At 32.7% G+C, this 16,048-nt stretch overlaps 1 protein-coding gene across 2 annotated transcripts in view; it reads right to left on the bottom strand.

Annotated features, from left to right (window-relative positions):
• LOC115890250 overlaps positions 1 to 16,048 on the bottom strand; it is a 100,295-nt gene that overhangs the window by 54,692 nt on the left and 29,555 nt on the right. For both annotated transcript variants that reach the window (XM_030910431.1, XM_030910432.1), the window contains one exon: positions 6,122 to 6,354. In XM_030910431.1, coding sequence (XP_030766291.1) covers positions 6,122 to 6,354 — 233 coding nt within the window. The remainder of the gene's footprint in view (positions 1 to 6,121; positions 6,355 to 16,048) is intronic.

Here is a 16,048-nt window from a genome sequence, read left to right as displayed (position 1 = left end):
CGCACTTTCTATAAAAACTGCTACTGTATTTAATTTTTTCCAATTTTTTCTTTCTCCTTCCATCTTTGATTTGCAAAAGCAAAACAGGAACATAAAACATAACGTAACCTTAAAAATATAGCGCCCCCTATTCTACACATGAAAGGAGTTGCTACTGAGCCTATAAGTTTTATAAAATTCTTTAGGTTTTGTAGTAGCTGTAAAATGTTTATTAGGTGCCTTAGGATTTATAAGGGTTTTACGAAGTAAGCTATAAAACCCCAAGAGTAAAAGTTTTATAATAAGGTTTTTAAGAACGCTATAAAACCCTTTTAAAAAACCGTAAGTAACCAATACCAAATGTTTTATAAATAAGGTAACGAAAACATTTTGGATGCAATATTATAAAACTTCAAGAGTTTTGATATTTTTTCGAGGTGTTACAAAACTTTTAACACCAATAGTGTTCTTATAAGACTTTAAACACTCTTATAAATGTTAAGGCTCCTTATAAACCTCTTATAAATACCCGTTACCTTTTAATAAAACTTTAGGCTCCGAAAAATGTTACTTGGGAAACATAAATTCAAAACCGATGCAAATGCAAAAAGACCATTTACTGACTCACAAATCACCATCATTACGTCTTTAAAGTTATCTAATTTAAAAATTAATTATATCTGTCTCTCGGCAAAACTACCATGCATCTTCAAGGTTTCCGTAATTACTCAGACATCCTGGCTTAGAATACGAACCAGCGACGTACAACGCGAAAACAAACTAATTTTTCGTATCTAAAAACCGTGACTGGCCTGTTATTTCCTGGATTTTTCAAACAAACGTATCGTACACATTTTACATTGTAAGGCTCTTACACACTCGGCTGAGCCGGATAAATTATATACTTGACGTCGCTAAACATGGAACAGACAAGAGAAGACGTCTCGTATCTCCAGAACAGGGGAGAGGCCTCTTGACCTCAGAAATTATCATTAATGCGCGGAACATAATATTAACTACTCTAACGGATTCTGTGAACTGATTTCGCGTTTAAACGTCTTTTAATTATTGTAGTCTCGCTCGGTAATAAGCCACTAATCAATCTTTAGTTTCCCATGCGTTTTTTCTGTTGCTTTTGTTGGAAACGGGGCTTATTTGTATGCGTACCGATTTCAGATCGTTATTGTCGGTTCGATGGTAAGTAATTACTAACCGTTAGGCGTCAGTGTTTTAAAAATAGGCGTGTACTCATCATACAGTACAGGTTTTTCTTATTGAGAGAAGCGATTTTACTAAAATTACAGGTTATTTTTCTACAATATCTTTTCGGATCTTCTTTACAAGAGGAAAATCTTATTTATTATTAATATTTTGAGAAAAATAGACTTTCGCAAAAAAATTTCCTGGATAGCAAAGAAACAGCAATTCGTCCCTTCTTGGACATTGCAGGGGCTTTTGACAATATTATCAATTATTAATACCTCACAAGGCGGTCAAGCGATCTCTGGAAACAAGAGGGGTGAACAGTACGATAATTCGCTGGTTCTGGAAAATGCTCTCAACATGGACAGCAGAGGCTGAGATAGGTACCAAAACTGTATATAGTATATTATACCGGGTGTTGCATCGTCGGACGGGACATAGGAAATCCCATGTAAATTTTAATGGGGTCAATTATTGGCCTCCCAATTATTTTAGAGAAGAATTCTATTTAGGTTTATTGAAGAGCACTAAAACCCACATTCAAAAGAATAACTTTAGATATTTTTGATTAGCTCGTTTACGAGTTATCGCCGATTTCTTTTTAAATATTTCTCCTTTCTTATGGCCCTGTATTTACTTATGAGCACCAGTCAAGGTAAAAGATAACTGTCAAATGAAGTTGTCATTTCAGAAATTTACGTATTTAGTGCTTTATTATTATTGAAGACTCATTCCTACATCGGAAATCTTAAAGATGTATTTATAAATACAAATTAATATGAATTAAAGTAAAATAAAGTAATCAATTACAAGGTTAATTATAGTATTATTACAATATTCAATAACTTATTAATTTAGGTACTATTAAATTGTTAGAACTTTGGGATTTAAGAAGATATTCAAATATTCCTCCATCGACTGCTAGACAATAATCCAGGCGATCATAAAATTCTCTTCTTACATTCTAGATTTGGGTATTTTTTATCCTTGTATATCCTGTTTTTTAAATGACCCCAGAGAAAGAAATCATTTGGCGAAATATCAGGAGACCTTGCTGGCCAATTTACTGTATGATTTAGGCCAATAACGTTTCCGTTAAAACTATTGTCTAAATATTCCCGAACAGCCAGGGTACTATGTGCCGGGCAGCCATCCATTTGGTACCAAACTTCCTGATTTTCCCTAGCGGCATCATGTAAAGCAGGTAAAATATGATTTTCGAGTAGTTCCAAATAATATTCTGCATTTAAATTTCGCGTAAGAAATATTGGCTCGATAATATTGTGTCCGAATATCCCTGCCCAAACATTTACTTTCTGTGCATATTGCGTCCTTGTTTCGACAAACCTGTGTTGGTTTTCTTTGTTCCAATATCGATAATTTTGAACATTGGATTCATTATTAGTAAACGTGCATTCGTCAGTGAAACATATGTTTTTTAAAAATTCCCTATTCGTGTTTGCTCTTTCCATCATATCAAAACAAAACGTCTGCCTTTTAGCTCTTGGTGTTTTTCATATTTGAAGGAATAGTATTTATGTCGTTTCTAAAATCGAAACGCTGTATAGTGTGATATATTCCTATTTCATCCTCAAGTTTCCTTGTGCTGATCTTTCCGTCGTTCTCTTCCACGCAAAATAAAACTTCCAAGTCGGTATCATTTCTTGCATCTTCACTTTGTTCCTGCCTTGCTTCACATCTGTAGTTATTTATTAGGGTACCTTTGGTCTCAAATCTCTGGATATTCCTTGCGATTGTAGATTTTCCAGGTATCGGTCTATTCGGATACAGAGCAGCAAACATGTCCGACACCTTTTGATAACTATTTCCTTGATAATACCATTTAATCATCAATACTTTTTCTTCGGTAGTGTAATTCATGGCTAATATTTTCGATGTAGGTATGAGTTTTTAATAATAATAATAAAGCACTAAATAGATAAATTTCTGAAATGACAACTTCATTTGACAGTTATCTTTTACCTTGACTGGTGCTCATAAGTAAATAGAGGGCCATAAGAAAGGAGAAATATTTAAAAATAAATCGGCGATAACTCGTAAACGGGCTAATCAAAAATATATAAAGTTATTCTTTTGAATGTGGGTTTTAGTGCTCTTCAATAAACCTAAATAGGATTATTCTCTAAAATAATTAGTGAAGCCAATAATTGACCCCATTAAAATTTACATGGGATTTCCTATGTCCCGCTCGACGATGCAACACCCGGTATAGTAAATTTTCTAATAAATGGTATAGAAATTTGGAAAAGTATAAACGGCATTACCAAACATTTTTTTTTGTCATTTTTCTCAAAATATATAGAGACATAGAGAGCATACCTTAAAACACCTATTTACGACAGCTATAAAATTAATAGGGGAGCCAATATTTGAACAGTTCAAAATTTGCATGGGATTTCCTGTTTCCAACGACGATGCACCACCCAGTATACTTTCTTGCCAATACAAGAGGCTGAGAATAGCATGAAGCCTTTATCAAAATTAAATAACTCAATTATTTGCAATGATGGTGCAATACAACCATTATAGAAGAAATCCAAAAAAAACAATTAATCTGGTATGGGCATGTAAACAGAATGGGAGAAGAAAGGCTAACAAAAAATATGATGAAATGGATCCCAACTGGCAAACGAAAACGAGGAAGACCCCGAGAGACATGGTTAAAGGGGGTAACAAAGGCAATGTCATTGCGCAATTTACAAGCCGACGACTGGATAGACAGAAGGCAATGGCGGCAAGGAACCGGAAGGCGGATCACGCTGTAGAACCGGACTTATAATTATTTGCAATTTATTTTAAAAATGATAAATAGAAAATATATTTCTTATATCCATATCTACAGCCCCTCATAATACTTGTAGGTACTTATTTGGTTTGGACTCTTGCTACGCATGGAACGCTAAAGATGGCCCCACCGTATCTACAGCTGGTCACCTCCTGGAAAAAGAAAAAGAGGACGGCCTAGAAGATCCTGGAATGAGGCGATCAGAAGGGCAATGGAGGACCGTAACTTGGAAGAGGAAGATGTTCTTGATCGTAACATGTGGCGGTTAGGCGTGGGGATGCGACGTTAGTTGCGACAACTCTGGAGTATATATAGGTACTTATTCGAGAGACCCTGTAGAATACCAGCGAATGAAAAATCAATATATTTAACCACTGACTAGATATGTACGTTTATCTTACTTCTGATTTTTATTAAACAAGTTACAAGAAATAATTCAACAACATAAAAATTTCAATACGGAGAATCATCAAAAACATCGATACTAGCTAATTTTAAATCTAGACAACTAAAAATGGCGATAATCTCAGAATATTGATTTGAAATCGTAAACAGTAAATTTTCTAATTTCTATATTGAAGATACATATAATAAAGTAAAATGCAACTCACTGCTAAATAGACATAACTTGGCAATATATATAGCTTAATATAAATTTTGTAGGTCTATAAATAGTACCTAATGAGCCTGCACCTTTAAACATAAATGAGACGAAGTATCAATTATTATTTATAATCTTCTGGACTTATCTACAGTTTAGTTTCACATAGACTTGCTTGAGAATTTGTGGGAAACAACAGAAAATAAATAACACTGAAACATATCCAATATAGAAACGTACATGTATAAGTTTCAGATCATTATTGTACATTCAACAGTGATTAAAAACCGTTAGGTGAAAATAATACCATGATAATTAAGTGTAGGTCTATTATCGGTAAATGCTTGAGTTAATTAAAAAACAGATTTTAATTAATTACTAGCGTTCTTGATGAGCTTAGTCTAATGTGTGTAGTAAATTATTATGTAATTAAGAACAGCTGATCTTTCATTAGTATACAGACAAAAATTAAGTTAAGTTAGATATTCAATTGCATTAAAGAATAAAATGAAGATAATCAATATATAGTGTAACACATTTTTTATCTTTGATTGTCTTTGATTTTTAAAGGTCTAGAAAAATTACTAGACGTTTTATCCTTAGATTATAATAAACGTATGCTTATTTGCTATACTTTGCATACAAATTAACAAGGTGCTAAAAAAATCCAAGCAGATACAACTTTTTCAAATATACCAAAGATAATACAGTGTGTCAAAAAATAGAGTACCAAACTTCAATTGGATTCTACGCAGATAAATAAAAAAAAAGTTCCTATGAACAATATGCTCTAAAATGCTTCCTGAAAAAGTTACAATCCTTGATATTAGGTCAGTCCTTATTGCTCTCACTTGAAACATCTTCTATTATTTCACAATGTAAATTGTGTGTGTATTTTAATACATTCCATTCCAATTCCTACTAATTACTACTCAAACCAGTTCAGCGTTTCCAATCAAACCAAACCACCTCACAAACTAAACGAAAAGTACATTGTTTACGTAGAAAAATCCTAGCGTTTGGTTTGGTCATTTGTTGAATTTACTGTATCTATTAGGATATACAAAAGTATCACCGGTACTATCGTCAACCCTAATGGGAAGTACCCTTTATGAACTGTTACGGATTTTTACACTAACGCCATTTGCTTTGGCCATAAAATGTGTGTAAGAATGCCAAACATCAAGAAAAACGGTCCCCCAATATTTTCAAAAATAAACAGCCATATTTTATTTTTATTTATCTTTCCTGGGGCTGTATAGTATATCCAACAACAGGATTCCTGACAGTGACATTTGTGTCTGTCATTTTAATTCACAGTCAAATTGTATTTTCTGTCATTTTTTGAATGTCGTCTGTCGAAATCTTCCCGGATTCGTAACACAGACTATAACTTCCTCGAAAAACATCTTAGGGCATATGTTCATAAAAACTTTGTTATTTTATTTTTATCTGTAGAATCGCTCACTGAAGTACACTCTTTTTTGATACCCTGTATAATTTTCAAAATATATTTAAATTATTTTACTCACCAGCTCAGTGCTCATTGTGTTACATCCTCGAAGAGGCAGAGTGTACGTTATTGGCGATTTTCGCTGGATCCATTCGCTTAGACAGTGAGTACTTTTCGATAATCCTCTTGGATAAATCATGCCATTAAATCTGCCAGATTTGGTACCAATATTGACCACTATTTCGTCACTGTTGCAGTCTACCCGTACATCAGCGTCGAACGTATCCGTAGAATCTTGAGCTTCATTTCTCACTGAAAAAGAATACAACAATTTAGTAAGTTCATAGTTTTAACATTTAAAAATTTACTATTATTATTAAAATCACCAAAAAAATAAACACATCTAAGAATTTTACAAAATAAAAATAATATTAATTAGGATGACGATGCAATGTAATCTAGGGCGTAGATATTACTCAGTGTCGACGCGTGTATCAATATTTTGGAGATGCATAAAAACAGTTAAGCACGTGCTGTGCTTAATAAAAATTAATTAAAAACAATACGCCCAGATTTTCTTAAATATTCTTGTATATATTATTCGTAAGCTGATATCTACATTCTGAAATTTTAAAATAAAGAAACAGTAGAAAAGAGACATCAACAGGCATATAGACAGAAACCCCAACATGGAAAAACCCGTGGCAGGATATTGTAATACCGTATGATCGAATAAAAACGGCGTCCAGTTGGCTGGGAAATGATGATCGATGACATTTCCCATATAAATTTACATATAATATGACAGCGATCTTCATTTCATAGCCATCGCCGACGCCGTTTTTATTCGATCATACGGTACTTCTGGTTAACAGTTCTAGGTTTTTAAATTTTAAAATTAAATATACCGTATGATCGAAAAAAAAACAGCGTCCAGTTGGCTGGGAAATGACGATCGATGACATTTCCCATATAAATTTACATATAAAATGACAGCGATCTTAATTTCATATCCATCGCTGACACCGTTTTTTTTTCAATGTCATTTTATATAGTTTTTATGTCATTTTATAGAATTATATGGGGAATGTCATCGATCGTCATTTAAAACATACAGGGTGGTCCAAACTGTATTCCGGAAACTTCGGCAGCGTATTCTGCAGATAAAAATAAGTAAAAAAGTTCGTATAACCTAAAATGCTTAGTTTCAGAGATACAGGGTGTAGAAGTTTCATTTTTACTTCGATTTTTTCCAAATAATTTCTGAAGTAACGTCAATATTTAAATGAAAATTGGTGTCTGGGAGTTTTTTTGACATGAGAAATTTGGGATTTTAATGTCATTATGACTCCTACTTGTAGGTGGCGCTACCTACGTATGTTTTAACTGTTTTGAAGAGTAATAACTTTTCGTCCGTACCTGCTAAAACTAATGAGTAAAAAAATATACATTTACGATGATTTTTATATAAAAAAGGTCTCTTGGTAAAAATGGCTGCGAGTAATGGTTCTCGAGATATTTGGATCGAAATTATCAATACCTGTCATCATTGACATAAATTAAACATGTTGACTAAATAGTTAGTAGAGTGCAATCATAAATTTGAAATGATTTTGAGTCAAAAGTTCAACAGAAACTGTTTTATCATCTTTTTTCCGCAGAAAAATGTATGATTAATTTAAAAAAATAAAAATTTCCCAAATTTATTATTTCAGTCCAATAGCTATCTACTCAACGAGTTTATTTATTTGTCAATAATGATATGTATTGACTAATTCAAAAGTAAGAATTTTAGGACTTACATTTATACAAACCTTTTTACTAATTTTGATCTGCAGAATATGCTGCCGAAGTTTCCGGAATACATTTCGGACCACCCTGTATATAAAGTATTGTTATCAAATATGTACAGGTTCTGTGCTTAATAAAAATAAATTTTAAAAACAATACTCTCATATTTTCCTAAATATTTTTAGGTATATTATACATAAGCTAAAACCTACATTCTGAAATTTTAAAATTAAAAACAGTAGAAAAGAGACATCAACAGGCAGATAGAACAGAAACCCCAACATGGAAAACTCGTAGTAAGATATTTTAATACTTCTGGTTAACAGTCCTAGGTTTTTAATTTTTAAAATTTAAATATAGATTATAGTAATATGTTACTAAATTCTAACATATCTCTAATAACTATTCGCGCGTTTTTCTGTTTTGACCTATACAGGGTGGTCCGAACTGTATTCTGGAAACTTCGACAGCATATTCTGCCGATAAAAATAAGTAAAAAAGTTCATATAAATGTGTTTTCTAAAATGCTTAGTTTCGGAGATACAGGGTGTAGAAGTTTCATTTTTATTTCGATTTTTTCCAAATAATTTCTGAAAAAAAAAAGAAATTTGATTTTGATGTCAAAATTACTCCTATTTGTAGGGGGCGCCACCTACATGTGTTTCACCTGTTTTGAAGAGTAATAGCTTTTCGACCTTACCTGTATTAAACCACTGACTAAAAAAATATACATTTCCATGACTTTTTATGTAAAAATTGTCTCTTGGTAACAATCGCTACGAGCAACCGTTCTCAAACTATTTAGAATGGAAATAGTCAATACATGTCATTATTGACAAAAAATAAGCACACGTTGAGTATAGTTATTTGACTGAAATAATAAATTTTTATTTTTTTAAATTAATCATAAGTTTTTCTGCGAAAAAATTATGATTAAACAGTTTCTTTTGAACTTTTGACACAGAAAGATTTCAAATTTATGATTTCAGTCTAATAACTATTTAGTCAACATGTGTAATTTATGTCATTGATGACAGGTATTGATAATTTCGATTTCAAATATATCGAGAACCATTACTCGTAGCGATTTTTACCAAGAGACCTTTTTTATGTAAAAAGAAGTCGTAAATGTATATTTTTTTGCTCAGCAGTTTTATACAGGTACCGACGAAAAGTTATTTCTCTTCAAAACTCTTAAAACACATGTAGGTGGCGCCACCTACAAATGGGAGTCATATTGACATCAAAATCAGATTTCCCATGTCAAAAAACACCCATCCACCAATTTTCATCCAAATATTGACGTTACTTTAGAAATTATTTGGAAAAAATCGAAATAAAAATGAAACTTCTACACCCTGTATCTCCGAAACTAAGCATTTTAGGACATACATTTATACGAACTTTTTTACTTACTTTTATCTGCAGAATATGCTGCCGAAGTTTCCGGAATACAGTTCGGACCACCCTGTATATTGTTAATCACTATTAAAAATAAGAATTTAGAAAAGTTGAAATTGCAAAAATATTTAAAGTCAAATAATAATGAAAATATATTAAACGGCTGAGAAGTAACATAAAACAAGACATTCTGAATTTGGTCCCAAAAAAATACAATAGATGGTCCTCTGTCTAGATTCTAGATATATCTTTTTTTTTTCAGGGTTGCCACCTACGAGGGTCAAACAGAAAAATATTGGAAATATTATTTTTATGATATATTAGTCTCCGTTATAATCTTGTGTACAAGGTGGTCCGAATTGTATTCGGGACAGATGAAAATAAGTAAAATGTTCGTATACATGTGCTAAAATGCATCGTTTCGGAGATACAGGGTGTAGAAGTTTCATTTTTATTTCGATTTTTTCAAAATAAATTCTGAATTAATCTTGACATTTGGATGAAAATTGGTGACTGGGTGTTTTTTGTCATGGGAAATTCAATTCCGATACTAGTATGAGACCTACTTGTAGGTTGCGCCACCTACATATTTTTTGTTTTGAAAATAAAAAATATGTAGGTATTAAATATTTATTTGGAAAAGACCGAAACAAAATTGAAACTTCTACACCCTGTATTTCCAAAACGACATGAATTTACACGAACATTTTTACTTATTTTTAACAGCAGAATAAGCTGCCGAAGTTTATCGAATGCAATTTGAACCACCCTGTATATGCAATATTTATTTACAGATCAGATAAGTAGTATGAAAAGTTAGTTATAAAACAAGTGAATGTAAGAAAGTTTGTTAATTATTATCTAACGTGTGCATTATAAAAAAACGTTTTTCAATTAGTACTAAATGTCTTTCGATGTCAAAATAACATTAAAAGGAAAGTGAAATTTTGGTCAACGCCTTACAGTGGGAATTGGGAATGGGCTTGCCACCATTTAATTCTATACTCACATTAGAGTCTATTAAATCTACTTTTAATTTTCACCAATCTTTTAAACAATGTTTGTTTTTATTTATATCACGCATTGTTCGTGTGAAAATAAAACAAACAAGGAAATTTCTATTTCTGTTAATTATTTGAAAATTTCGCGAAAATAAATTTCAGTTCTAACTTTACTGTATCTGTTATTGATATCCATAATAGTGGATTTTCAACATTTTTTTAAAAAATCTAGATATTTAGGTTCAAAGTTTTATTTTATTTTTTGAATTTTTTAGAGTAACAACAAAATTCAGAAATTTTTATTTCAAATATTTAAAATTTAAAACTTAAAGATTTAAAAATAAAAGATTATATTATTGTTTAGTCTGTAGTCAAATGAAACTGTATATAAACCAACTGTTTGTTTACATTGCTTGTATATGTTGGATTACAAAGGATTAAAACTAATTAATGTAATGGTTAGTCCATCTATCCTAATCTATCTTTTGTACAGGGTGTTCCATTTTCGTGTGTTTTACATGGTTTCTCGTTTATGCCTAGAGTTACAAAGATGCGATTTCCTCCTCACTGTCCTACTTTTTATATAAAACTAAAGATACATATTTCTTCTAGCCCTTCCATTATTTCCTGAAATACAGGGTAAATTTAAAAATGTTGCATTTTCAAACACCTTCGTATCTCGGTTATCTTATAACTTATCGAAAAGATAAAAGTGTTTCCCGTAGAATTTTTCACGTAGAATACAGTGGCGTAACTATTAGTTTTTTTGCTGGTATCTGTCATGCTTGAAATATGACCCAAACTTATATTTTTTTAATGAGAAAACCTGTATATTATTTTTTATATGCCTGTTTGGCTATTTCACATTCACAATAGTTTCCGTGTGTCAAATTTGGACAAGTGCATCAAAAATATCAATAACTCTGAGAACGTGTTATCTCAAAATGTTCATTTTCAGTGCAGTTTATTAAGATAGCATTTTTTAAAATAACATTTTTTGACTTAGTTATATAACGTCTAAAAATATAACATACTTTACACTTATATCCAAATGGATATAAGTGTAAACATAAAAAAGGTCTCTTGGTAAAAATCGCTACGAGTATTGGTTCTCGATATATTTGGAATCGAAATTATCAATACCTGTCATCATTGACATAAATTACACATGTTGACTAAATAGTTATTAGACTGAAATCATAAATTTGAAATCTTTTTGTGTCAAAAGTTCAAAAGAAACTGTTTAATCATCATTTTTTCGCAGAAAAACTTATGATTAATTTAAAAAAATAAAAATTTATTATTTCGGTCAAATAACTATACTCAACGTGTGCTTATTTTTTGTCAATAATGACATGTATTGACTATTTCCATTCTAAATATTTTGAGAACGGTTGCTCGTAGCGATTTTGACCAAGAGACAATTTTTACATAAAAAGTCATGGAAATGTATGTTTCTTTAGTCAGTGGTTTAATACAGGTAAGGTCGAAAAGTTATTACTCTTCAAAACAGGTGAAACACATGTAGGTGGCGCCCCCTACAAATAGGAGTAATTTTGACATCAAAATCAAATTTCTTGTGTCACGAAACTCCCAGATACCAATTTTCATCCAAATATTGACGTTACTTCGTATCTCGGTTATCTTATAACTTATCGAAAAGATAAAAGTGTTTCCCGTAGAATTTTTCACGTAGAATCCAGTGGCGTAACTATTAGTTTTTTTGCTGGTATCTGTCATGCTTGAAATATGACCCAAAGTTATGTTTTTTTAATGAGAAAACCTGTATATTATTTTTTATATGCCTGTTTGGCTATTTCACATTCACACTAGTTTCCGTGTGTCAAATTTGGACAAGTGCATCAAAAATATCAATAACTCTGAGAACGTGTTATCTCAAAATGTTCATTTTCAGTGCAGTTTATTAAGATAGCATTTTTTAAGATAACATTTTTTGACTTAGTTATATAACGCCTAAAAATATAACATACTTTACACTTATATCCATATGGATGTAAGTGTAAAGTATGTTATATTTTCAGAAACCATAAAAAGGATAATGAAATAAGAAAATAATATATAGGGTGACCCATTTAAAAAAATATAAGTTTCAGTCATATTTTGAAAATGACAGGTCCCAGAGAAAAATGACGCCACTGAACTGACGTGAAAAACTTTATAGGGCTCAGTTTTCGTAAGGGCAGACGAAAAATGCAATAATTTCAAATTCACCCTGTATTTCAGGAACTAAGAAGGTTAGGACATATCCGAGGGGTGTCTCACTATTGGAATTAGATGTAAATTTTCTTGGCAGTCGCTGGCAGTCATTGGCAATCTTACAGCAGTCGCCTATAATTACCAAGTGAGACACCCCTCTGACATATCTATGTGTAGGATTTTTAGTTTTATAAAAAGTAGCATATTAATATGGGAACCGCATTTTTGTATCTCTACTCATGAACGAGAAACCCTGTAAAGCACACGAAAATGGGACACCTTGTACACGTCTATGTTTTTAAACACATGTTTTTTCTAAATATAAAATGTTTGTCATCTCAAATTTTGCCAGTCGATGTACGTACATTGAAAACTAATTATGCAAAGTCACAAATGCTGTATGATAGGCATGTTATTATATCCATTTTTTCTTAGAAACATCGTGGGATATGGACTCTATTAAACTGCAAGTCAATTATATTCTACAGTTAGGTATGTATTGTGTGGAATTGCACAAGTCATTTGAGATTTCGTTTAAACGATTGTTGAATTGAAATGAGTTATTTCAAAGAGTGTGTCAGATGATACAATGCCAATATTGTTTTTATATTTTAATAATACCTATCTCCTTTGCTGAATGGTAAAGATTAATAAAGGTATTACGTTAGATCTACGAGTATATAATTAAAAGAGTATGACTTAGTGATTTGATACAGATGGAATTGAAATAGCATCTGATTAATTTATTGCACAAGATTTATGGGCAATAATCTAGGTGCTCGTTATATGAACAAGGGTACGTTTATGCTGGTATGATTGTATGGATATTTAGGCACCTTTTTAGAAAATATTCATGTAATTTGCTTTGTTGTTCATTTTTACATATATATTATATTTATGTTAATTTTGAATAAAACGCATATAATCAACATAGTGTAATTTGAAAATCCACCAGACAGAAGAAAATGTCTCGAATCGTTTAACAAAGTATCTCCACAAAGACTGCTCCACGAAGGAATTGCTCCAGAGGAAGCAAGAACGAAAACACTCCTCCAAAAAGGAGAGAGTAAAGAAACCAAGAAACAACCTGACTCATCTCCATCAAAGGACAAGAGAGGGAGTGAGAACCTTTCACCTCTTCTCCGACAGGGTAAGAAAAAAGCCAGGATGGAGAATCGTCCAACACCGGGAGGCAAGCAGGGACGTATCATCAGCTTTGCCGCTATTGCTGGACAAGTGAAAATGGTGGTGCAAGGGTTTCCCAGAGGTTGCTCTGACCACCAACCAGCATACGTCTCTAGAAGCGACTATACTGGACGAAGTAGTGGCGATCGGATGGCAACACAATTATCTACAAAATGCGGGTCAGCTGCGTTTTGCGGGGATACACTTTCGGGTGGGCATGATCCTCAAAGATAGTGTATCTCAAGAATCGGCAAATTGGTTGGTGGAAATCGCACCTAAGCTTAAAAATTGGCAAGGGCCGGAACTGGTTGCAGTGAAGGGAGAAAACATCCTAAAGGGGCTGCTATCACGGTCTTTTTACCGAGGAGCAAGGGAAAAGACACCACCTCTGAGCTGAGCCTTATACAGAGTCAGAACTTCAATGTAAGGACATCGAGTTGGCGAGTCATCAACTCGAGGAAGGAGGGTCATGGTCAGGTCCTCACAATAGTAATTGACCTCAAATCCAAGGAGGCAATAGAGAAAGAGAGACATATATCCTTTATTATAGATACGGGACAACACCAGTATGAGGTGTCTAAGGAGAGACCAAGTTAAAGAGGTGGAGAAAATGGAGACAGATCCTCCAGCCTACACCTCACGGGTACCTCAGCCGGAGGCAAGCTCCTCGATTGTGAAGGGCACGGAGGGCCAAACTACAACCGTGGAAGGGTGTGTATCCTCGGAGGAAGAACATCTGTTGTCAGGGGAGGATGGGAAATACCCTGTCCCCTCTACAACAGAAGTATGATGGGTTACAGACTGTGTGATGACTCAAGGAAGGGGGGCACAATAGATCTTTAAGGTCGCAGTGATTAACCCCCCCTTTCACTCATTCTAAATTCTACATTCTAATATCATCAAGATGCATATTGTTTGCATTTATCTCAAATCTTTTAGTTGTTGTTGATATTCACTTTTAAAAAAGACAGTAACAATTTACAGCAATTTTAAAGCATTTTACAGCATTGAAAGTATGCTTGTGCTTTTGGTCCAAATCAACACACCGATCATCATCATCATTTTCAGCTTATCCAACCATTTCCAATTGTGGTGTAGCCTCCCTCACATATTTAGATCCTCTCTTGTAGCTTTGTAGTTGGGCTCATTGTTCTCTATTGCTTACTATGCGGTCCCAAGTTATCCTTGCTAATTTCCTAATATCATGGTCCCTTCTCAGGTTTGGACTTCTTCTGGGTCTTTTAATTCCTCGTTTTAATTCATGCTGTAATTTTTGTGGTTCATCTGTTATACGTTCTTCTTGCCAGGTGCCCTGCTTATTGCCACTTGAGGGATTTGATTCTTTGGATGACATATATTACCTGGGTTTTTTATCGTACCCACTCTATTCTTCTGCGGTCTTTTTTCGTTATTCTTAGAACATGTCTTTCCATTAAGCGTTGTGCGACCTGAAGTTATTTATAATGTCCGTTTTAAGTGTCCAGGTTTCGCATGCGTAGGTCAGGATGGGTAGTACACATTGATCGAATGTTTTCTTTTTTTAGATAAAATGGCATTCTAAATTTGAATATGATTGAGTTTCTTTCATAAGTACAACATGCTAACTTAATTCTTCTGTTGATTTCTATAGCAGTAGAGATCTCGAGCTGTATATTAGTTGTTCCAAATATTCTATACATTCTTCTACTATTTCCAGTGTTGTGTTATTTATTTGAATATCTTTTCTGTCTACTAGTTCGTTGTGCATTACTTTAGTTTTTGCTAAATTCATTTTGAGACCTTCTTTATTCGTGACAACACACCTATAATATAATGTATATTGTAATGTCACTACAATTGGACAGTCCTATTATTATTCATTGTAGGGTGATACTCTAATAGATTTTGCTCTACCTCGTATAATAGATACATGTAAAGGTTAAAAAGTCAAATAATTTAACTACCCATTACTTAAAGTATTTAAAAATTTTAAGGTGTCCGTTTTTCGTATCCGTCCGTGTATTTCTGGCAACCTACAATAGACAATTCTGTTGATGATTCAATATTCAAATCAACCTATTACGAAACGCCATTTCTAAATCGTCACAACTCAGTAAATGTCCTTTGCATATTTAATTACGCAATTAAGTCAGTATAACAAAAAAATTGTTTGTTTCATATTACTATGGGCGTAGGTTTTAGCTCGGAGTAAGACACACATTGATTATTGTATTTTCTTAGAACGATTTCCTATATAGATTATGTACATTTTGTTGATATTTAAACAGTCTATTTGAATGGGAATACTTAAAAATATTAAGCCTCCTACTCATGATCTGAATACTGTAGTTCAAAATAATGAAATAAAATATCATCTTGAACTGATATTGTCTAATAAATTAATTTCAGAAATTTAGCACAACGTTTTAGTC

The sequence above is a fragment of the Sitophilus oryzae genome, unplaced genomic scaffold, assembly GCF_002938485.1.
Source record: "Sitophilus oryzae breed Bouriz unplaced genomic scaffold, Soryzae_2.0 scaffold_860_pilon_pilon, whole genome shotgun sequence".
NCBI classification, from domain to species: Eukaryota; Metazoa; Arthropoda; class Insecta; order Coleoptera; family Curculionidae; genus Sitophilus; species Sitophilus oryzae.
The sequence above is the reverse complement of the archived record's forward strand: the minus strand, read 5'-3'. Positions and strand labels throughout refer to the sequence as shown.